The sequence below is a fragment of the Rhinoderma darwinii genome, chromosome 12 (genome assembly GCF_050947455.1).
Source record: "Rhinoderma darwinii isolate aRhiDar2 chromosome 12, aRhiDar2.hap1, whole genome shotgun sequence".
NCBI lineage: Eukaryota > Metazoa > Chordata > Amphibia > Anura > Rhinodermatidae > Rhinoderma > Rhinoderma darwinii.
In genome coordinates, this window is record NC_134698.1 from 67,846,087 (window position 1) to 67,869,176 (window position 23,090).

The 23,090-nt window shown below is 42.7% G+C and overlaps 1 protein-coding gene across 3 annotated transcripts in view; it reads left to right on the forward strand.

Moving 5' to 3' along the window:
• The window catches only part of SYNE2 (spectrin repeat containing nuclear envelope protein 2), a 257,014-nt gene that overhangs the window by 57,915 nt on the left and 176,009 nt on the right, over nucleotides 1-23,090 (forward strand). For all 3 annotated transcript variants that reach the window (XM_075843762.1, XM_075843764.1, XM_075843763.1), the window contains exons 12-21: nucleotides 844-1,008; nucleotides 3,149-3,261; nucleotides 5,804-5,966; nucleotides 10,840-10,936; nucleotides 12,565-12,749; nucleotides 13,946-14,092; nucleotides 14,819-14,962; nucleotides 16,701-16,874; nucleotides 18,131-18,289; nucleotides 19,684-19,857. In XM_075843762.1, coding sequence (XP_075699877.1) covers nucleotides 844-1,008; nucleotides 3,149-3,261; nucleotides 5,804-5,966; nucleotides 10,840-10,936; nucleotides 12,565-12,749; nucleotides 13,946-14,092; nucleotides 14,819-14,962; nucleotides 16,701-16,874; nucleotides 18,131-18,289; nucleotides 19,684-19,857 — 1,521 coding nt within the window. The remainder of the gene's footprint in view (nucleotides 1-843; nucleotides 1,009-3,148; nucleotides 3,262-5,803; nucleotides 5,967-10,839; nucleotides 10,937-12,564; nucleotides 12,750-13,945; nucleotides 14,093-14,818; nucleotides 14,963-16,700; nucleotides 16,875-18,130; nucleotides 18,290-19,683; nucleotides 19,858-23,090) is intronic.

A 23,090-nucleotide genomic window follows, 5' to 3' on the forward strand; every position in this document is an offset into this window, starting at 1 on the left:
CCCACAAGGGGAGCTAAACTTGCAGCATTACAGTGAATTGAAACAAACTCAAATGTTTCCCAATGGGAAAAAAATAGTTGCGCAACAATCGTAAGAATTCCGGGTTTAATTGAAGGGGTTGCCTGGTGTAGGGAACCCATTTTCATAAACCCTATTAGGGAATTCTTCTTAGTGGAGAACATTTCCAAAAAGTGCACTGTGCAATACCTAATTTCCCCTGTGGTCGTGCTGCAGGGAAACTGAACACTTACTGCCAGTTTTCTCAAAAGATTACAGCTGATCCCTGGGAGACACTCTATGATCTGCTTATTGTCAAGAGACCCTTTTTAAGAAGTGTCCAAAGGACTGGAGGGGGGGGGGGGTAAATAACTGATAAATTCAGCTATGCTTTTTCAGTCTTGCGTATTTTAAACCCCTGTGCTTGCCTAGATTATTACACAAGGGAAAGACACTTCATCACTAAGGAATATTAAAGGGACAGGTGCGGGTTTTTATGGTACATCATACAATTTTAAATAAAAAAAATTTAGTGTTAAATCCAGGACCTCAAATTTTTGACGTTTAAAAAAAGGCAATACCAATGCTATACAGGACAGTCATGTCTAGTTCCGGTTCAGTGATTGTCTTTTTTTTATTTTTATTGCTGGACCGTGAAGTCCTGCAATGGCAGCCAAATTTATTAAAATGAAGGAGTTGTTGACTGTATCAGTAACAAGACACTGGGGGGAAGGGGTTGTCATCTATGAGAGGGTGGAATTAGATAAGTGTATAATTTACATAATAGTGCATGCACGAATGTCGCCTTACTCTTATGTATTGAAGCTATCTGCTTTTTCTCTATAGATTGCAGAGTGGAAGAGGCAGTTGGATAGGAATTTGCCACCACCACTGGATGGTATTGAGACGTGGCTGACGGAGGTTGAAAATCTGATGTCCCAGGCTTTACCTGAATTAGGCTCTCATTATAATACAATGTCTATGCTCCAGACTTTGGCTGAAGCTTTCAAGGTATAGAACCAGTAGTCACTGCATGTTCAGAATATGTTATTAATCCAAGGTAGGTAGCAAGATTAGGATGAGAAGTCCTAAAAGGAACTCAAACACCACTTTACTCATGCGCTTTGGAAAGCAACAAGGCTTTCTTATAACAGAAGGTATTTACATGCTCACGTCGTTCCTCATTCAGGGATATCGGGAAAAGACATTCAAATTGTTCCTTTCTGCCCCCAGTGGCCTACTCTGCATGGTACACCACCAGTGTATAGCACAGATACATACATCTCAATCAGTTCAGAGCGATTTATTCCAACTTACTGTTTGGGGCTTATTAGCCTCCATCGGTGCAAGATATGGAAACCATGGCACTATGGGAGGTCCTATTTCAAAGTATGTAGCAAGGTTACAATATGTTGTTACATTTTTTGCGCCAAATATTTGCACATCATAAAGACAAGCTCAAGGTGATTTATCTTACACTGATCTAAGGCTCTGTTCACATCTCCATCAGTAGCCTCTGTCGTAGATTCTATCATTTTTGCCACACAAAATGATTGATACCGTGATGGAAACCCGATGGAACTCTGGAGAGTCAATGGGTTCCGCCGGGTGCCGTTGGTTTCCATCATGTGATGGATCCAGTGGCTCTGTTTTTTCATTCTCCTATGATTGAGCAGAACAATGAAAAGCTGTGTCATTGATGTAAATGGAGTCTAAGACAACAATTTTTGTTAGAAACTGTAAACAATTGTATATTTATGGCTTAGGAAATGCTTAGCCATGTGATACTGGAATTCTGAGTTTAAATTGGACCAGGGTCAACATCTGCAAGGCCGGAATATAGGAAGGGATCATGGGGCACACCCACCACCACGGTGACTGAAAGCGCCTCCACTAAGGGCCAGTTCTATCATTCTATTTAACCATACGCTGCTCACCTCTGGGACCCCACCTTCACTGCTGAGTGCCACACACATTCGTGACAACCTCTTCTTTTTGTGGCTGCAATAAAGGGTCAGGTAGTCTTGATTCCAGATTTTGGATAGGAGCCTCCATTAAATATTTTGCCTGGGACCGTCACCAACCTTGATTCGGCCCTGAACATCTGCGTTTGTATGTTCTGCACTGTGTTTCCATGGCTGTATCATGGTACTCCAATTTTTTAGCACACTCAAAAAACTTTCTGTTCTAGACATCTTGTCCAGAATGTGCGCTCATACATTATGTGTAGAAGAGCCTCTAACATAATGGGAACTTCTGAAAGTCTTGCAGGGAGGCAGAACTGGGACAAGTGCATATGATATGTTGCACCCTATACCTATTGCTGGCTATGGAGCCATAGGACCCCTTTAAAAGAGACTGTATAAATAGGGTAGAGCAGAAGACCAACTCCTATTAAGCAGCTTTAGCAGAACTAATAAAAAATGTAAGGAAAGCCTATTTACGGCACATGATGGATATGGCCACGAGTGCCAATAGTGGTGTGGCAGAATGCCTTACCACTTTAGAAAAATTAAAACCATAAATACCGTGCAATGTAACATCTGCCCGCTATAGTAAATGACTACAAAGGCTAGAATGCGCAAAAAACTGTATCAATAACGTACCCTAAAGATGTGAAAATCATTTACTCTACCTTATTACATGATGAGTATAATTCATTGAATAGGTCCAATGCCTGTAACACATTTGCTTTCGTGTCCCTATGACAACACATTGCGTCTTGTATTTTTTCAACTCCGTGTTGTCATAGGGACATTGCTTGGATCCAAACAACTGAAATTTGGATTTGTTTAGAATTTAAAAAAAAGGAAAATGGTGATCAAAGTTCAACATTCAATGCAATTTCCTTCTGTGTGTGAGCTTCCTCCAGTTTCCTACTAAATGTCAGAACTGCGCTCTATAAAATTGTCCAAGGTGGAATTGTAAGCCCCAATGGGGACAAGGTTTGTGCTCCAGATCTGTTCTTTCTACTGTAAGAAGAGATAATTTGGAGAAGGTGATAATCAGAACAACCAATGTTCTCCAGCATGGCTGTCTGGATATACTGGCTTAGACCATTTGAGTAAATATAAACTGCATATATATTTAGTATAGTGTACATTTTAGGCCAGAAATTGAATTGACCCTAACATCCGCTCCCTTCCCCTAGGCTTTGATGGTCGATGCCAAAAATCACATGGAGAGTCTCGGATCATTTAAAAATGTAGACGCCAATGGTGTTGTAATCGTGCCAACTGATAAGACAGAAGAGATGAAAACAAGGTATGAGCAATGATTTATGTCTCTTATTCTTGTTTGTCTTGTGCAGGCTTGACATGTGCCTTACATAGAGTATTTTATGTTTTTTTTTTGTATGTTTTATGTTTATTATTATGTAGGGCATAGTTTAAAGTCTGCAGGACAGTCATGTGCATGGGGTATGAGGAAACCTAAGTACAAAGTTTAATACATGGGAAAACTACTTTCTTATATTGGCAATTCCAAGTCTTATTCTTTCAAGCTGTTAAAATTCTATTCAGCCATTTTTTAAAGGGACATTATACATTCAGTCTTCCTTATGTACTGTGTAGTAGAATGTTATCTTTTGTTATCTGGAAGCCCTCATTCTAGGATGAGAAGAGACTGACTTTTACGCGGGCCAGTAATCGGGGGATTCAGTGTTCATAGAACGCTCGTTCCTGATCATGATCTGTTTAAACAGGGCAACAATCAGCCAATGACTAAACAATCGCTCGTTCATCGGTTGATTGTACAGGTTTTGCAGCCGAAAATATTATCGTTGTCAGCAGCACATCCCCCTGTGTAAACAGGGAGACGTGCTGCCGACATGATAGAAATGTATGGGGACGAGCGATCGGAGTAATATTCGCTCGTCCCCATGTATTGCTCCTTGTGAAAAAAGCAAATTAACCCCGATCAACGAGCTGTCTCGTTGATCGGTGATCGTGTACACGGCCCATGTTCGCTCATGTAAGAGGACCCTAACTGTCCATTTAGACAGCCCAATATTGACTGAAAAAAAGCGCCGACCGACAATACAGCACCTCAATCGGGGCTCGTTAGCTTCATTTACTAGAAGCATTCGTCTGTAATGTACGGGGATGAACGATCGTTCCCATGATCGCTCGTCCCCATACTTTTGCATCATGTCGGCAGCACATCCCCCTGTTTACACAGGAGATGTGCTGCCAACTAGTGACCATTTTTTGGGTTGAAAAAAAGATGCGATCAGCCAATGAACGAGCGCTTGCTCGTTCTTCGACTGATTTTTGCCCTAATTACAATGATCAGGAACGAGCGATCGTATGAATGTGTGTTCACTCGATCATTGGCCCGTGCAAAAAGACACTTGAAATGTTTCTCATTTTAAACTGTCTTAGGCTATGTTCACACGGGGTATTTTGCCGAGTTTTTTGACGCGGAAACCGCGTCGCAAAACTCGGCAAAAACGGCCCGAGAACGCCTCCCATTGATTTCAATGGGAGGCGTCGGCGTCTTTTTCCCGCGAGCAGTAAAACTGCCTCGCGGGAAAAAGAAGCGACATGCCCTATCTTCGGGCGCTTCCGCCTCTGACCTCCCATTGACTTCAATGGGAGGCAGGAGAAAGCATATATCTCGCTGTTTTATGCCCGCAGCGCTCAATGGCCGCGGGCGAAAAACGGCGCGATAATTGCCGCGAAAATCGGCGTGCAGGGAGAGGAATATCTGCCTCAAAGTTCCAAACGGAATTTTGATGCAGATATTCCTCCCCCAAAATACTCCGTGTGAACATAGCCAAAGGCAGTCCAGAAATCCTCTGCCCCATCATCTCTACATTATCTCATATGTCTCCAGTTGTAAACCACGTTGAAACATTTACAAACACATCGGTGAATAATATTAGCAGGTCTATGAGTTGCGGACCTTATTATAATTATATTTGTCCTGAGGAATATGGGAACAACCAATATAATTGCCAATACATATACCCTGCTTTCCTAGACTCCTGAATAACAAAGCTGCCTGGTTTTGCAGTGATTCTCCTTCCGCCTATATTGCTGAATAACTAGACTTTCGGTGCTCCAGGAAAGCTGCATCACAATACCTTCAGGAGCTGTAATTGTACCCATATTCGTCAGTTTTTTAGGAAATTCGATAAGGAACACCCTGGAAAAACTGATAACCTGTGATAAGCCTAGTGTGGGTCTGAGGGGGGCGATGCATGACTTCTCTCTTTGGGGTTCTTTTAATGTTTTTGTCATTCACCGCCCCCTCATGTACTAGACATAACTCAGTGTATCACTTTTTAGAGGAGCGTTCCTTTTAAAAATGGCTGAATAGAATTTTGTGCTGATTATTTCTTGGTGATTTTCTTATTTTAGCGTGGAAATGGAATTGTTATAGCTTAAATTATGGCCATTGTGCAAACTTTTTTTATGGCCCCATGCACACGACCATGATTTACACGGATCAGTGGGGGGCGCAAATCCAGACGGCAAAAACTCAGGACAAGTCATTTTACGGTCCGGATTTGCGGATTCACCAATACTGGCGAATTGTTGTGGATCCGTGGGTCCTGATGATACACGGATGCACAACAAGGGTTCTCTTTTAGTCCGATGGACCGCAACGGACTCATGGTTTTGGGAACTGCAAAACCAATGCAGTCGTGTGCGTGAGGTCTAAGTCGCTATGGAGGGTATGATATAGTAATTTATTGCATTAATGCAAGACTATGGTCTATATGCACTTTTTTGTTAGTTTTTGTCATAAACTTTCTCTGGATATGTTCCCTAAATATTTTCATTATATTATTGTACTCGAGGTTGGAAAAGATATTGGTAGCAAACTTCAGTGTTCTTGTGGACTACCGCTGTGCTGGATACTATGTGCTTACTCTACTGGACGAAGGGAGACCTAAGCTAAAGTCTTGGAAAGCTAAGTACAAATCTCAAGAGTCTGTGGAGGCCCTTCTTGCAGATTACAAGGTTAGTTGTGTGGAGTCTTTGTATCCATTACGGACTCAATCATCAGTTCCCGATCATTGGCCCATGCAAGCATCTTTTATTATTGTTGTCAGCAGCACATCTCCCTGTGTAAACGGTATATGCTGCTGACAATTATGCATACCGCATGGGGACCGAACCAGAGTATTAACGATTGTTCGTCCCCATTCAGTTTACATCGGCCCATGTAATGCCTTTAAACGAGCGCCGATCGACTTGTTACATGGTTGATCGGCGCTCATTATGGGCAGAAATCTGCCAGTGTGTAAAGGCTTGTTTGCTTGGAAGTCAGTGGTCTCATATTTACACAAAAGGATGCACAGAAGGGAATGCTTTTTGGTACAATTGGTTTCACACAATGAGGGAGAATTATAAATAAATACTTCCTTAGCTAGATATTACAGGATGCCTCGAAGGGATCATTTCTTTGTATGGATGACCAGACACCATTGATAGAGACACGTTCTGAAGAAACGAGCATAGCCACTGGGAGTGTTACGTCACAGGAACCAAAGTTGAATTGGCCCGCCAGAGTACCAGAGGATGCTCTGGTGGGCCCAGGCTCTAACACAACATTGGACCCCAAAGGTCCAGCAGAAGACCGCAACATTTGAAGCCGATTTTGGAGCCAATCCTTTTCTACTAGGGTCTATCTTCTATGGGTCAATTCATAGATATCCTATTTGATTTTATTGATGTCCCGTGTGTACAATGATGGCTACAAAGATTACATTACGATTCAATTAAAAGGGAGTATTCACTAGTACAGTATAGATGGAGAATAGGCCCTCAGTATTATTTCTTCTGGTAGGCCCAAGGAACCCCAGTCCATCGCTGATTTAGCAATACAAGTGAGGAAGACTTTTGGCAGTGGAAGATCGACCCGAAGGCCTTATGCACGGCCGTGATTTTCGGGTCGGCTGGCAGCGGAGTGTCACCCGCGAGCCGCTCGCAAATCGCGGGCCGTGCACATGGCCGCGTCCATTATTTCCTATGAGCCTGGACCGCAGAACACGGCCGTAATAAGACATGTCCGTTCTTTCTGCGTTCTGGGCCATGCACGGACTGTGGAAACCATGGTCGTGTGCATGGCCCCATAGGAATGAATGGGGCCGCAATTCTCCCGTGGATTTTCGTGGGAATTGCGGCCGCAAAAGCACGTTCGTGTGCATGGGGCCTAACCCAGGCAAAAAAAAACTTTTTTCAGGTTGTGTCCAGAAATGTAGTTGAAGTAATTGGGTACATATGTGCTACAAGATGCAATGTACGCCTACACATCTGATATGTCCGCACCTATTCGTCAACTGTTGAATAATAGATGCGTTGACAAATGACTAAAACATTGATCTTACTGATAACAAGAATTGACCCGATATCCTCCGTTTTTCTATCCGTCATCCAATCCTTCTTTACAATGCAGAATAAGGCCTGATTTACACGAGCGTGTGTGTTTTGCGCGCGCAAAAAACGCTGCGTTTTTCGCGCGCAAAAGGCATTTGACAGCTCCGTGTGTCATCCGTGTATGATGCGCGGCTGCGTGATTTTCGCGCAGCCGCCATCATAGAGATGAGGCTAGTCGACGCCCGTCACTGTCCAAGGTGCTGAAAGAGCTAACTGATCGGCAGTAACTCTTTCAGCACCCTCGACAGTGAGTTCCGATCACAATATACACCAACCTGTGAATCAAAAAAAGACGTTCATACTTACCATGAACTTCCTGCTTCCTCCAGTCCGGTCTCCCGGCCGTTGCCTTGGTGACGCGTCCCTCTCTTGTCATCCGGCCCCACCTCCCAGGATGACGCGGCAGTCCATGAGACCGCTGCAGCCTGTGATTGGCTGCAGGCTGTGCTTGGCCTGTGATTGGCTGCAGCTGTCACTTGGACTGAATTGTCATCCCGGGAGGTCAGACTGGAGGAAGAAGCCGGGAGTTCTCGGTAAGTCAGAACTTCTTTTTTTTTTTACACGTTCATGTATATTGTGATCGGAAGTCACTGCCCATGGTGCTGAACCAGTTTAACTCTTTCAGCACCGTGGACAGTGACTGTCTCCTGCCGTCGCGTACCCGAACATTTTTTGCTGGGTTCGGTCAAAACGAGTTCGGCCGAACCCGGTGAAGTTCGGTGCGCTCATCTCTAATTTGACACTCCGTTTGGATGTTTGTAAACAGAAAAGCACGTGGTGCTTTTCTGTTTACATTCATCCTTTTGACAGCTCTTGCTTCCGTGCGGCATGCGTGGTTATCACGCACCCATTGACTTCAATGGGTGCGTGATGCGCGAAAAACGCACGATTATAGAACATGTCGTGAGTTTTACGCAACGCACTCGCGCTGCGCAAAATTCACGCATCGTCTACACTGCCCCATAGACTAATATAGGTGCGTACGACACGCGTGAAAAGCACGCGCGTATATTACGCTCGTGTAAATGAGGCCTAAGTCATTTATTCCTGATCCGAACAGAACCTAATTACAACACATGGAATTCATTTCGACAAACATCTTTTGCTCAAAAAAGTTGCTGAAAACGGACGTGAAAACCAAGAGACTCCAATTGATCTCCAATGTCAGCAGATCCGTCTGGCTTCTGATTTCTGGCATTGGAAACGACAATTCTACAATGGAATAATGTGAGAATTGTAAATGTTCTCAACTTATTTTACTATGTGCTCTTAGCAGGGTCATGTGGAGATAAGTGTATTTGTCTGCTGCTCTTATGTGGTCAGGTCAGATGTTTTGTATAAAGAATGCTTTTTCTTCAAATATTTAGCTGGCCATTTACCAGTAGTTAATGGGATATACAGATTTCGGTGGGATTGTCCAACGATCTAATGTATCGGGGCCTCCCGCATGTCCCATGACGGCATATGTCAGGAGAAAGAAGGATTGGGCATGGTTGATAGAAATTATTAATCCCAGCATGTAGGTTTATGGAGCGGTCAAGAGAGATGCTCAGCCAGCCAACCGCTAATCTAGCGTGTACAGCCAGCCTAAAGGGATTTCCAGATCATATACATCCACAGTATATGCCATAAATGCCTGATACGATAATCCCACCTCTGGACCTTTACCTATCGGGAGAACTCCTCCTATCTGGGACAATCACTTATAGGCCGCTGTGACTTTCCGAGTGGAGGTCGCTGGACTCCCATTCTCCTGCTAGGTGAGGAACACACACTATTTATGGTATATACTGTGGATATGCCAAAAATGTATATGATCAGAATAACCCTTTAAGGCCTTATTCAAACAACTGTGATTCTCATCAGTGTGCTGTCCGTTTTAACAATGAACGGCACATTAACCCATGCAACTTAATAGGGCTATTCACACATCCATTTTTGTTTTACGGAGCACGTGTCCATTGCGAGAAACTCACAGCATGTCCTAATCTGGTCCAATTGTGTGAACCACAATCGCCCATGAGAGTCTATAGGTGCATAAAAAACGGACGGCGCACGGACAATGTCTGTATGCTGTCTGTTTTTCAAGCATCAGTTGCTAAAGAAATGCAGGAAAAAAAAGAAATATAAAACCAGGAAGTGCACGCAGAGGAGTAAAAACGGACACGAAAAACGAATGACACACGGAAACCGCACCGACGCAATATGGACATTCATATTCATGGAAAAGGGCCTGTTTTTTGTGGACGCAAATGGGACACGCTCTTGTGAATAAGGCCTCACTCATAGGATCATAGCTGCTTCTTTTATACACTAGCCCATAGTATACATTGTACTGGATTATATTCTTATTCCGGGAGTGATGTTCAAATAGTGACTCTAGGTCATTTATCAGCAGTCCGCACCTATATATTATCTATAAAGAGAACACCTGACCTTAAAGCAACACAGTAGGATGCAATGATATTCTCTGGTATGTTCTGCAGTACCAAAAATCTGGAAGGTTGTAGGGTGTATTTATTCAATAGAGCAAAAAATGTGTATATATATATATATATATATATATATATATATATATATATATATCCACCAAAAGACTAGTTAGGGATATATGCAAATCTGCCGAATTATTACATAAGCAGACCTTTGTCCAAAACTATTATACCCTATCAATCCTAAAATGTAACCTTTTATTTTATCCTCTTTAATATTAGCATAAATATTTTTATGTCCAAACCGGACAATTGTACTGAGATGAGTGGCGCTACATAGCCGCTGCTCATAGCTTCTTGCAGAAGCAGTCTATCACAGATCACTTTTGTAGGATAGTTCTTCTACTGTGTCAACCACCAGTTCAGGGACATGTAGTGCTCCCTCTTGCTTTAAAAAATAGGTTCTTCAACAGCTTTAGTGTGTTTTATGGAGCTCTGCGCCCCAGCTGCTGCAGAACATAACAATACAGCCGCAGACCTTTCTTATGAAGAAGCTGAGGGAGATTCATATCACTCAATTAATAAATGGTTGACTGGAAACTCCCCATTACATTTCAAAAAGAGTTTCTGCAGCATCTGAGGTGTTTAGATTTGCAACAACTGGAGAGCCACAGGTTGGGGAATACAGATGGAATAAACTGCATGTGAAAACTCAGAAAAAACGGCTTACGCGTTTCTTACCTCAGTGGTGTTTAGTCGTAGCCTCCTACCTGGTACTCAGCGGGGAGCACTAAGCAAATAAATACAGCAAAGCCACGAAATGTAAATGTAACCTATACTGGTCTGGTGAATAGTACGTGCTGGTGATGTAGCTGGAGCGTTCGTCCAGCAGTGACCTACTGTGGTGTCGTCTCAATGTAATATCGGCCCATAATGAAATGTTCTCATTATAACAGAGTTGCTGTATCAATACCGGTTAGGTGTCAGCTGTTCATGATCTCTCTGTTTCTTTGCTATTCCAGGACTTTGTTGAGGGTAAACAGTTCATGGTTCTTCTTGAGACGGCTTTTCAAAAATTCCGGGAACTTCATAACCTGTTGCTGACCACAGACGACTATGGTAAGTAATAAAATCTCCTTTTAGACTTTAATATTTAGTCCTATTTTATGACGTAAAAACCCAACACCAGAGCACTCCCATGTTTATTGCAACCATTGAATACTCCTTCAGGCCACGGGCAGAAATTGCATATTCCTTGTGCGTATTCTGCAAAAAAATCCACAACAAAATGCAGGTTCAGGGGGCCCACAGCCTTCCACTTAGAAATTGTGCCATATATTTTTAGGTGAGGGGGGTGTCAGAGATATATATATATAATATTTCCCGATCCCCCGCCACTAGGGAAGGCTCAATAAATACAGCTTTATACAGCTAGTATTAAGTTCAATGAGAACTGTATGAATCCTTATGCAGTAAGCTCTTCCTAGTGGGGGCTGTAGGCGCAGGAAGTTATCATTTAGGCTAGGACTCCACGGCAATTTTTAGTTGTGACGCTGTAATTAAATTAGTAGGTTACAGCAACTATTATGCAACTTTAAAGAGGACCTGTCACCTGCCCAAAAAACTGCAGCTGACATCTCAGTTAGGGTATGTTCACACGCAAAATAAAAAATGGCTGAAAGGGATAGAGCTGTTTTCAAGGGAAAACAGCCTCTGATTTTCAGCCGTTTTTGTAGCCGAAAATGGTTTTTGGAGCTGGTTTTCCATTGAGACAATTAAAAAAAAAGCTCCAAAAATGGCTCAAGAAGTGACATGCTCCTTGTTTTTATGAGGCGATTTTTTTTACGCGCTGTTTTTTTTTGAAACAGCGGTGTAAAAAAATTCCCCGTCTGGGCAGAAGTTTGTAGGCGTTTAGCTAGCGTTATTCCAGGCGTATTTCAAGGTGTAAACACTGCGTGTGAACATGCCCTTATACCCTTAGATTGCAGGCGCCTCACTGATTCTGCCGCTTTTTATTTTTTTCTTCTAGCCCCCACCGTTCCTGAGATATCAGGGCCTTAGTTCTGGTGTCCGATATGCAAATGAGGCGTTTGACTGTCAAGTGGGCGGTTACCCCTTATCAAGTGACATGTGTTACCCACCCACTTGACAGTCAAACGCCTCATTTGCATATCGGACACCAGAACTAACGGCACCAATATCTCAGGAACGGTGGGGGCTAGAAGAAAAAAATAAAAAGCGGCAGAATCAGTGAGGCGCCTGCAATCTAACTGATATGTCAGCAGCAGGTTTTTCGGCAGGTGACAGGTTCTCTTTAATATTTCCCTATGGTGGAAAAAGTTGACGGTCAAGCTCTTTCCCCCATAGGAAACTTGCAATTTTACCATGACCGATGTGCATCAAAACTCACCATAGCCTTAACTCTATAGCTGTCTCAATGAAGGCAAAGCAACTTGTATTGTAGATGGCAAGTGGCCCTTTAATTGTTCAGGGCCCCCTAAAAAGTGAGATTAAAATAACTGCACTAAGTGCAATGAAGATACTGTATATTACAACGACACATCCCATAATTTTTGCTTGTATTTACAGTTTACACGGGTTATCCTACCAGTATATCTACTTGGTGTGGACAATCATTTGGGGGAATTTTAGATTTTTTCCTTTTGATGACTAAATACAGGAAGCCTATAAATGGATGATATGGGGGAGGGTAACTCACATCCTGCTGCTTTTTATTTATATTCTAGCACATGATCCTGAAATCCCAAAACAATATGAAGCCATAGAATTAAAGTACAAGACGTTTGTGTCATCGGTCCATGATGCAGAATCTACTCTGGATCAAGTTCTTACCAGCTGGACACATTTTGAGAATAATATGAACCTGATCACTGCTTGGCTGGATGAGCAGCAGAGGATCGCACCATCCAATGTAAGTATATTACAATGTAGTAATAAATCTGGATATTACTGTAAACCACTGAGACGTTCCATAAGAAGTGTTAAAGGATAATAATATAAGATGAGGGTAAGGGTCAAATCCTAATGTCCAAAGTGTCATCAGGATAAAGCCAATATAATCCACCTATACTGTCTCTACTGGCCGGGGCTATTTATCATCTCCAACAGCTTTACTAAATTGACAGTGTAGCATAATATAAGCCAAAACGGGTCAAAAAAATTGTCGTTTGGTTGATAGCGCCCATGAGAAATTACAATGTTATGAGTCCGCTATATCCATAAGGGGAGCGCTCTCTCCCCACATCTGACTGCCCCCCTCACCATTTTCCGACGTCCGCGGCGTATCTGCCTATAGTGGTCAGTCAATGGAGAGGGGGGCTCTAAACGGCGGGGAGAACGCTCCCCCCATGAATACAGCGGGCTCATAAATATGTGCTGTTTTGCCACAACATTTTTTGGTCCTGTTAGGGCAAATAGTAGAGCCAACCTGTGGCCTTAATGCGGATCTGTCAGCTTAATATGCTGTCCTATGTAAGGGAAGCATATTATAGCTACAGGTCTGCTCTTCTACTAGCCAAAATGGCTCAAAAATGTTTTGTCTCATTTGACCAATAGGAAAGCTGAAAGAATACAGCGGACTCCTATTTAGGAGTCCGCTGTATTTATGAGGGGAGCACTCTCCCCCGCCCCTCTCCGCGGTAACTGAGCGTTGTATACACAACAGCCTGTCAATCACCGGCATGAAGGGTGGGGGAGCGCACCCCTCATGAATGCTGCAGACTCATTGGCTGCTAGGAGTACGGACCTGTGGCTGTAACGTGCTGTCCTTACATAGGACCGCATATTCAGCAGACAGATCCACTTTAACTAATGCAGCGTATTATGGTGACAGATCCACTTTAAGGCCACAACTTATAGCCAGTGGTTTGCTTGAAAAACGTTGTATTGACACCCAATATAATTCCACTCCATTGGACGTACCCTAAAATAGGCAGATCTAGAGATTGATCTATCTGGGTGAGGTCATACATCTTCTCCCTAACACTTTTTCCTCCTGTCACGTGGTATGGTAAGATCCGTGGCCAGAAAATCGATACGGTAATTGTGTTATCTGCTGTGTAAACAATGATACTTGTAAGGCGTAATGTTTTTTGCTATACAAATCAGGTTCCCATGGAGATTCTGTCCAAATGGAAATCTGTGCATAAGTCTCTAAACCGGGACGGAAACTTTCTGACTGAGAGGACAAAGGAGAAAACGGCTTCCAAGTTATCTCATGAGCTGAACATATTGAACAATCGGTGGGCCAGATATGTACGTCTTATGAAAAACTTTCTAAGCGCAAAAACGTCTTAGAACGGGATGGTGCTGATGTTGTTATATTTTTATTATAGTTTTCGAATATTGATGTAATAAAGTAACTGGTTTATAAAACCGATTTACATATACCCTTTTAGTGAAGTCAGGATACACATATATGAGCCAGAATTCAGACCGCTATATAAAGTTTATCTTTCTCTGGAGGAGTCAACACATTTATAAATCACACGGCAGGCCATTGCTTTAAAGGGGAAGCATGTAATGCTTCATTTCCCCTGTGGTGGCGCTGCAGGGAAATTGAACACTTGCTGCTTCAAGATTTAATTATCCAATTTCTGGGTAATATGGAAAACCACCATTCTTACATCGAAAAGTGTCAGGGGTTGTTCAGTTGTTAACCTACTATGACCATGACTAAATAGCAATTTGATCTTCTAGATGGTAACGGTATAAAGATAATTAAAGTGAATTTCTATTTCTCACTTCTCATTTTTTTCTAACTCTACTGTTGTTACCTGGAAACTGTCAACAAGAGACTGTTGACTGATCTAATAATTTTAATTAAATTAAGGCTGTATTCACAATGCCGTTAGTCTACATTTGGAGCGCAAGTTCATATAACATTAGCCAAGGGTTACTATAGTATAAAGTTAGGGGTACTATGATTAGATGTCCTGAAATATTGTGCATTTCCCCATCTAATAACCTCATCTTCTTCAGGTGAGGCAATATAAGGAACAGAAGGAGGTCAGTAATGGCAGTGTTGCCGAAGAGAATTTAAGTGATGACCCAACCGAAGAAGGTTCCAAGACAGAATCGGATATTTCTGCTCACTCATTGAGTCTGTATATCCAGAGTTTACTGGTCAGTAAATTTCTAACCTCTCATTTATGATTTATTACAGGCATTGGGTAGTTTGTGTTATAGATTTACAGAACAACAAAGCCGTTAAGGGCCCATTCACACAAACGTGAATCTCGTCCGCGTGTTCTGGGTGGAAACGACGCACAGCACACAGACCCATTGATTTCAATGGGGCCGTTCACACATGCAGAAGTTTTCACACAGCGAGAGTCCGTTGCGTGAAACTCACTGCATGTCCTATATTGGTGCGTTTCACGCACCTACGCACCCATTGAAGTCAATGTGTGCGTGAAAACCACGCAGAGCACACAAATGCACATCCGTGTGCTGTGCGTGATTTGCACAACAATTCCATTGTTTCAAAAAATGTGCTTTGCGAGTGCATGAAAAACACTGCCACTCGCAAAGCACAGATGCAATAACGCAACGCAGACGGACCAGATTTACGAGCGTTCTTTACGTGCGTAAATCTGTCACGCTCGTGTGAATGTAGCCTAAGAGTGTGCACTCACCTGGAGCTGTAGTTATAATGTAGTGTTTTTACACTTTGTTTAGTTGCCAATTATATTATTTGCATATAAAATTGCATGTAAAATGTTATCTATGACGAGGGATAGACAGCAGAATTAGAAGAGAAAACATGGCAGATACTATGGGAGTTTTAACAAATTAATTATTTATATGTATCCTATGTACACCATTTTGTTATTTTAATCTGAATGAGTTCCTAATTCTGTGCTGATTCATTTAATAATATATCTGTCAGAGCTCTGTTGTCCTTATACAGAGCTCCAAATCCTCTGGATAGACATGGATTTAAAATATTACATGCTGACTGCCACTAGAGGGAGCTTTATGAGCTTACTGCATACTGTTTATACATTGAACTTAAAGGGGTTGTCCACTACCGGACAACTGATGACCTATCCACCGGATATATGATCTGTGGGGATCCGACACCCGGACCCCGCACCGATCAGCTGCTCCGGCTGCCTTCAGGCACCGGACGTCCTTGCCGGAAGCAGATGGCTCCGGTAACGGAATAGCGGCCGAGCCCGGCCGCTAGGCAATGTACGGAGCCAACTGCTTCCGGCTCCATACATTGCAATGACATCTGGTTCCCTTAGGCTCCCAGAGCAGCTGATCGGTGCGGGGTCCAGGTGTCGGACCCCACATATCATATACTGATGATCTATCCAGTGGATAGGTCATCAGTTGTCCGGTATTGGACAACCCCTTTAATAATAACAGAGTATGCAGTAAGCACCTAAGTGCCCTCTAGTGGCAGTCAGCATATTATCAGTGTATGAGAAAAATAGAACTTTGACTGCTATAAAGATATATTATATAAGGAACTAATCCGCACAGAATTTTGGACCACTGTTGCTGATGATTGGTAAGAATATTGGTTTATATAAGCATCTTAGGGGGTACTGGCTCTCATTGTAGAGACACAGCAGGTGTATGGAGACTTATGTACGGACAATTCTCCATGGGAAAAAGTATTCATAATATCAGCCAAACCAAAGACTCCTCTAAAAAGAAGAGCGACCCCTCTGTAGACAGCACTGTTTCGGGGTTCTTGCTCTGGTTTGGCTGATCTGAACTATTTTGCATGTTTATATAACTAGGTAGGAGTCATGTTGGGCTTAGATAAAACGAATGGCATATTGAAGACTTGCCACAAAGGACACAAGACGTAGATATAATCTCATGTTCTGATGTTATCTGCTTCCAGAAGAGTGGGAAAGAAACAGGCAAAGTGGAAATGTGCTCAGAAATCCTCAACCACCTTGAAGCGGCGGAGAAAGCTGCTGAGGCTGCGGACACGTGGTCTGGGAAGGCTGAGCGGCTTCTTAGTGGCCGTGACCAAAAGGAGAATATACTGGAGTCTTTACCTGCAGACATTCAGGTAATATATTGCTGGTACTTGGTGCAAGTTGTAGAAGACCCAGGTACCTAGAGACTGCGTTCCACAAGTTCAACAATACATAAACTGTATAACTATATAGCAAAATGACTGCAGTGTTTTAAGGCTTTGTTCACATCACGTGTGGGTCATACAGCATACATATGGCCCAAACTTAACGAACAGAGCCTTATTGACCACTTATCAGTTACTTGGAGTCTTAGCTGTAATATTAAAAACATGTTAAAAAAATAAACTTGGCAATAAATGTTTTTGCGAGACCTGGACTTAAAGTGTCTGTTTATATTACAAAATCGTCTTTTGCTATGTATACCAATATAACAATCAGCAAGAGCGTACATAACGTAGAGGCGGAGCGTGTGCCTCCCATAGGGCCCTCGCAGCGAAGAGGCCCGGCCTGGGTTAATCCTCTCCTGTTTGCTATTGGGATGCCGAACTCCCTTCTACGGGGGAACTGCTTTTGTTAGCAAATAATTGGGTGAGGCTTTGGCCCAAGGGTCATGAACAGAAAATGTAGGGGGAAACATCAGGCCCTTCTGTCTTGGGTAACACAATAAACCTGGCACCATAATGGCGGACCTTGTTTGATATTTGCTAAGGGCGGCCCCTATAGCTTGATCATATATATAGGTGACCAGGGAAGAAGTGAGAAGTGGGGTTTTTGCAGGACCAAAGTAGACAAGACCTGTGATTATATATATATATATATATATATATATATATAATAAGCTAGTTACAACATTTAGTACACAATTACTATCTCAGCAGCCTCTATGCCAAAACACACCCAACACTGGGTACCATTTTCTAAGAATTCCGTTAACATAAGCAAGTTTATTAAGTGAGGTAAGAAACGGGGTACCCAGAAGACACCCTCACAAATATGGGTAGAAAATACAAACCCCATGCAGATATTGCTGTAGTTGAATTTGAACCCAGGACCCCACTGATGTCAATCAGCAATACTATACACAGCCACTAGTCAAGATATGCAAAATCGGCATCTTCTGCTATGGTGCACAGCAAGTAGTATGAAGAAAGTGGGGTGCCCAGTGCTTCCCTCATTTTATACACACAATAGAACCGAAGATGAGAGTAGATAATAAAGTAAGTATCCCTTTAAGGAGTTCCGCCTTTACACTGTGTGAACCATTTGTGGTTGTAATTAACATTTCATTAATCATTCAGCAAATATTTTGGGATGTTGTCCTTATACAATGCTCATATTGTCTCCTCAGGATTTCTATGACAATGGGGTTTCTTGCCAGCAGCAGCTAGAGAAGACGGAGGTGAATGTGCGAGCGCTGACACGACTTCTCTACAGTCAGGACGATTTACAGCACTTTGACTTAGACAGATGGAAGTTCAATGTTGTCAGAACACGAGAGAGAGTTCAGGTAGTTGTGTCATTCAGCTCTGATCAGTCCTATAAAAGTCACACTGACCAAATGTGGAAAATAAAGGACTATCTCAAGTTCCAGACCTAGTGGCTCATATCGAAGCTATACGGGAACATAAGTCCTAGGAATCACAAATTGAAGGACTTAATATAACGTTTAGCTGCCTTTTTGGCAATGTCCCCAAATGTTATATTTATACATCAGTATCCAAGTACATATCTTAAAGGGTAACTAAACTTTTAAAAAACTTTGGACATGTCAGAGGTTTTGATGGGTGGATGTCTGAGCACTGAGACCCACAGATCAGAAATGAAGCTGCACAGCGTTCACCCGAGCGCTTCTGCCTCTTCGTTTTAGCCATCGGTGGGGGTCTCCGTGCTCGGACCCCCACCTATCAGAACTTCTGACATGTCACTATAACATGTCAAAAGTTTTTTAAAAGGTTAGTTACCCTTTAAAGGGGATGTATGTATTTAGCAAGAATGCTCTGTTTTTTTTCCCCCAGAAGCAGCACCATTCTTGTCCATAGGCTGTGTCTGGTATTGCAGTTCTGACCAATTCACTTAAATGGGACCGAGCTGCAATACCAGACACAGCCCATAGACAAGAGTGGTGCTGTTTCTGCAGAAAAAAAAGACCTTTTTTTTTTCTAGAACATTCTTTTTAAATGTGACACTGTAATCTTTATCAAGTGGGTCCATAAATATACTATAGAAATGTAATTTAAAAAAAATCCCAAAACTTTAAGGGCTGTTACATTTTTATGTAAATAAAGCTTAAAGGGGTATTCCCAACTCAGATATTTATGGCATGTCCCAGGTCTAGGATCCGACCCACCTGCTGGCCGCTGCATCCAGGCGGGGAATGGCTGGAGAGGTGACAAATGGGCTCAGCGTTTTCCATAACTCTCCATTCATTCTCTGTCTCGATGCAGAGGTCAGCATACTCAGCCCAGCTTTTATGCGGCTGACCGCAATGTATGGCTTTCCTCACCGATATCAGCTGTTCCCCGGGGGTTTCAGAAGCCGGACCCGCAGTGATCAGCTGATGCCAGGCTGCCTTAAAAAGACAAGCTCTTTAATAATTGTATAATAATAAATTCTGCAACTTTCTAATATACGTTCTCACAATTTGCAAGATCTCTGCTGTCAGTGAATGGGTACATTCTTGTTTATATGCAGGGGCTGGTTGGTAACTGGAGTCCAGGGTTTTTAGCTCACAGAGCATTGATTAAATTGGCGGAAGGTGGGCAAAAACAGGAAGAAAACTGGGGCAACTGTGGATAATTTTTTTGTAAACCAATACATACAAGAACTGCTACGGTAAATGTGATCTTTTTGTAAACGGTCAATGGATTGTCGACCCTGACATCAATAATTCCTCTCTTTTAGGATCTAGTCTCTAGAGTGAGTTTGGTCTTGCACCCTCCAGAACAATGTTTGTCCAAAGAAGACATAAAGAGGAACTTTGAGAGTACAAAAAGCAACCTGGAAACCTATATAACAAAAGCACTGACCCTGCTGGGACAGAAAGTCACCCCAGAAGAGTTCATCTCACAGTATGAGGTTTGTGTTGTTCCCTTTGTGGCCTCCAACATATTTATGTTTCTGCGATTTATGTCTGAACGTTCATTTTTTTAATGTGATCCAGTAACCATGTTAGAGGCATAAATCTCATTTTCGTTGCCTGGCGCTAGGTCTAGGCAAGAAGCTGAACTTTGTCTCTTGTTATAAAAGTACTCGATTAAAATAATTTCCACTTTCGTCACATTAAGGGTTATGTTCACACTGAGTTTTTTTGCAAACCGAGAAATCTGCCTACAAATTCCTTGAGGAATTTCGAAGCAGATTTTGACCTGCCTGCTCGTTCTTTACCATGTTTTTTGTGGTGTTTTTGATCCGTGGCCATTGAGCGCCGTGGCAAAAATTGCAACGAAAACCGCGTTCTCTTCCTCCCATTGATGTCAATGGGAGGTCAGAGACGGAAGCGCTGGAAGAAAGAGCATCAGGCTTTTTTTTCCCACAAGCAGGAAACAAAAATGCCTTCGCCTCCCATTGAAATCAAAGGGAGACCATTTAGGCCGATTTTCAGCGCTGTTTCCAAAGCGGTTTCTGAAGACTCAGTGTGAATTAGCCCTAAAGCTTTGAAGCTGAGGCCATTACCAGTCATGAACTTGGATAAGTAACATATCTTTCTACTTTTTCACACTGGTGGTTTATTTACTTGTATTTTAAAATTATATAATTATTCTCTCCTGTAATGCAAATCAAGTTTCCATGCACTGACTTGGAGAATGAGTTCATGGTGGGATTGTGCTCATATACAGCAGCCAGTCCGAACAAGCCGAGCTGCAGGTATAAGTATTGGGGAAAGGAAACCACTGCACCCGAACCCATAGATGTTAGGCCACGTACAGACGTAGCAGAAAAGAACTGAACTCCCATTAGACAATGCAGCTAAGCTTCATCTACTGATCCTAACCATGCCCTAAAGAAGCATAGATAAAAATTTGACGAGAAAACCATACAGGAGAAAATAAATAGCATTACCCGCAGAGTAATGACTTATATAGGATTATACGACTGGATATCCACTTTACATTTGCTATAAATAGTGAAAAATGTAAACTTTTACTCGGCAGAGCTTCAGAAGAATTATTTTCCATATAAAGCCCCAGGTATTATTGGGCTTGTTTGTTATATGAGACGGCATTAGTTTGTTTTTATAGAGGCTGTATGTTTCTGTTCCACACTCTGCAGTGAACACCTTGTGAAACTATCACAGCAATGTACAATCTCTATGTCCTATGACTGCAGCTGCATACCCTTTCTCTCCCTTTTTCCTCGAATCTGCCAGAACGGGAGCTGCTTTTACAGAAGGGCTTTCCATATCCCCCTCCCTATAACATCTGTATGCCCTAATATGGCATATGGACAGGGGTTGTTTTCTTGAGATAACCTCTTTAAAGGGGTTGTCCTGTCCCTAAAATTGTATGGCCTATCTTCAGGATAAGCCATCTATATCTGACCGGTCGGGGTCCGACTGCCGGGACCTTCGTCCATCAGCTGTTTTGAAGGGACCGCAGCGCTCGTACGAGCTCTGCTACCCCTTCATTCTGGTCACTTCTCAAACTGAATCGCCGACACAGCAGTAGCGGCGGTTCACCGTATTACAACATTCTCCCATTGAAGTGAATGGGAGAAGGCTGTAATACTGTGAACCGCGGCTACAAGCGTGTCAATGATTCACAGCGTGAGCAGTGACCGGAATGAAGGGTAAGCAGCGCTCGTATGAGCGCTGCGGTCCCTTCAAAGCAGCTGATCGGCGGGGTCCCGGCAGTCGGACCCCGACCGGTCAGATATTGATGGCCTACCCTGAGAATAGGTCATCAATTTTTAGGGACCCTTTAAGGACACTATCATGTTTTCCTTTCAAGCCCTTCTACATTTGTCCACCAACCCCCAATCCCGCCACATGTGAGAGACTCTTCTCCTAAAACTATGTACAACTTTTTCTTTAAAGTGTAACTAAACGTTCAAACTTCTGATATGTCATAGTGACATGTCAGAAGTTTTGATTGGTGGGGGTCCGAGCACTGTGTGACCACTCAGCCGTTTCGTTTCTGTTCGGCTTTTTCCGGAAATCGTTGTATCGGAGTATGAACTCAATAGAAAGTCTATGAGCCTGTGCTCCGATATATCAGCTTTCCGGAAAAAGCCGAACAGAAACAAAGTGGTTGAGTGGTCACACGAGCCCTTAAGCTGCTTCGTTCTAGAGATCGAGGGGGTCTCAGTGCTCAGAACCCCACCAATCAAAACTTCTGACATGTCACTTAGACATGTCAGAAGTTTGTTGAACGTTTAGTTACCCGTTAATATAAATCCACACAGAATTGAGATACTGAGTTTGTATGTTTAGTATTACAGATATTGTGTAGCTCAGGTCATTGTACTTTTTGCTATAATTATGCTCTGAGGTGACTACTAATTATGATCTTACAGTTGACGTTAAAACTGGTTTATTAGCGACGGTTTCTAAGACTTCGCTTACCTGACCTGCTTACCACTTATGCAATATACTTGTCATTCACCTGTTTAGTAGACCCATAGGTGTTTAACCGCTGGGTCTTTGACTGCAGGTAATGTGGGTAAAAACTAATAGGGCCCCAGCTAGGGATTCAGCTATTTGTTGTATGCCCAGCAAGGGTAGGGGTTAATACGTTTCTTACCTCTGGCTGCTGCTCTTAGCCCCCTCCATCCGGGGGGAGGAGTTATGGTCCTTTCTCCCTCCTGCATAGTGTATTTAAGGAGCTGTCTTCCGGGTCTCGGCCTCTTTTGGCTGCTACATTGCAATCTCCCTCCCTCCTGCCCCTTGTGGAATTAATGTTCAGTGTTATATTAAAAAAATTTAAAATTAAAAAAATAAATAATAAAAAATTGTACCATCACAGGCATTCGTAGGTGCAGGGTAGCTGGTTTGCCTTGCGATTAGGAATACTTCAAAGTTGCATTGGCAGATGGCACTGCCTTCAGAGCGGGGGTTTTTCTACAATTGTATTGTGTGGTATTTTGCACTTTTCTTGTGTTTATTAATTTATGTTCTGTTCATGGGTGAAATGTTGTTTTATCGCAGCTGGCGGTTTGGTAAGGTGAATTACCTCCATGCCCACCTATGTTGGTAGGCCGGCATACGGGTGTTTACCTTAAAATGTTAAATTATGTTTGTTATATTTATAATAAAAGCTGTGGCCGACCCCGAGTCAACCCACGTTAAAGGAACGTTCATGTTGTCCTGTGTC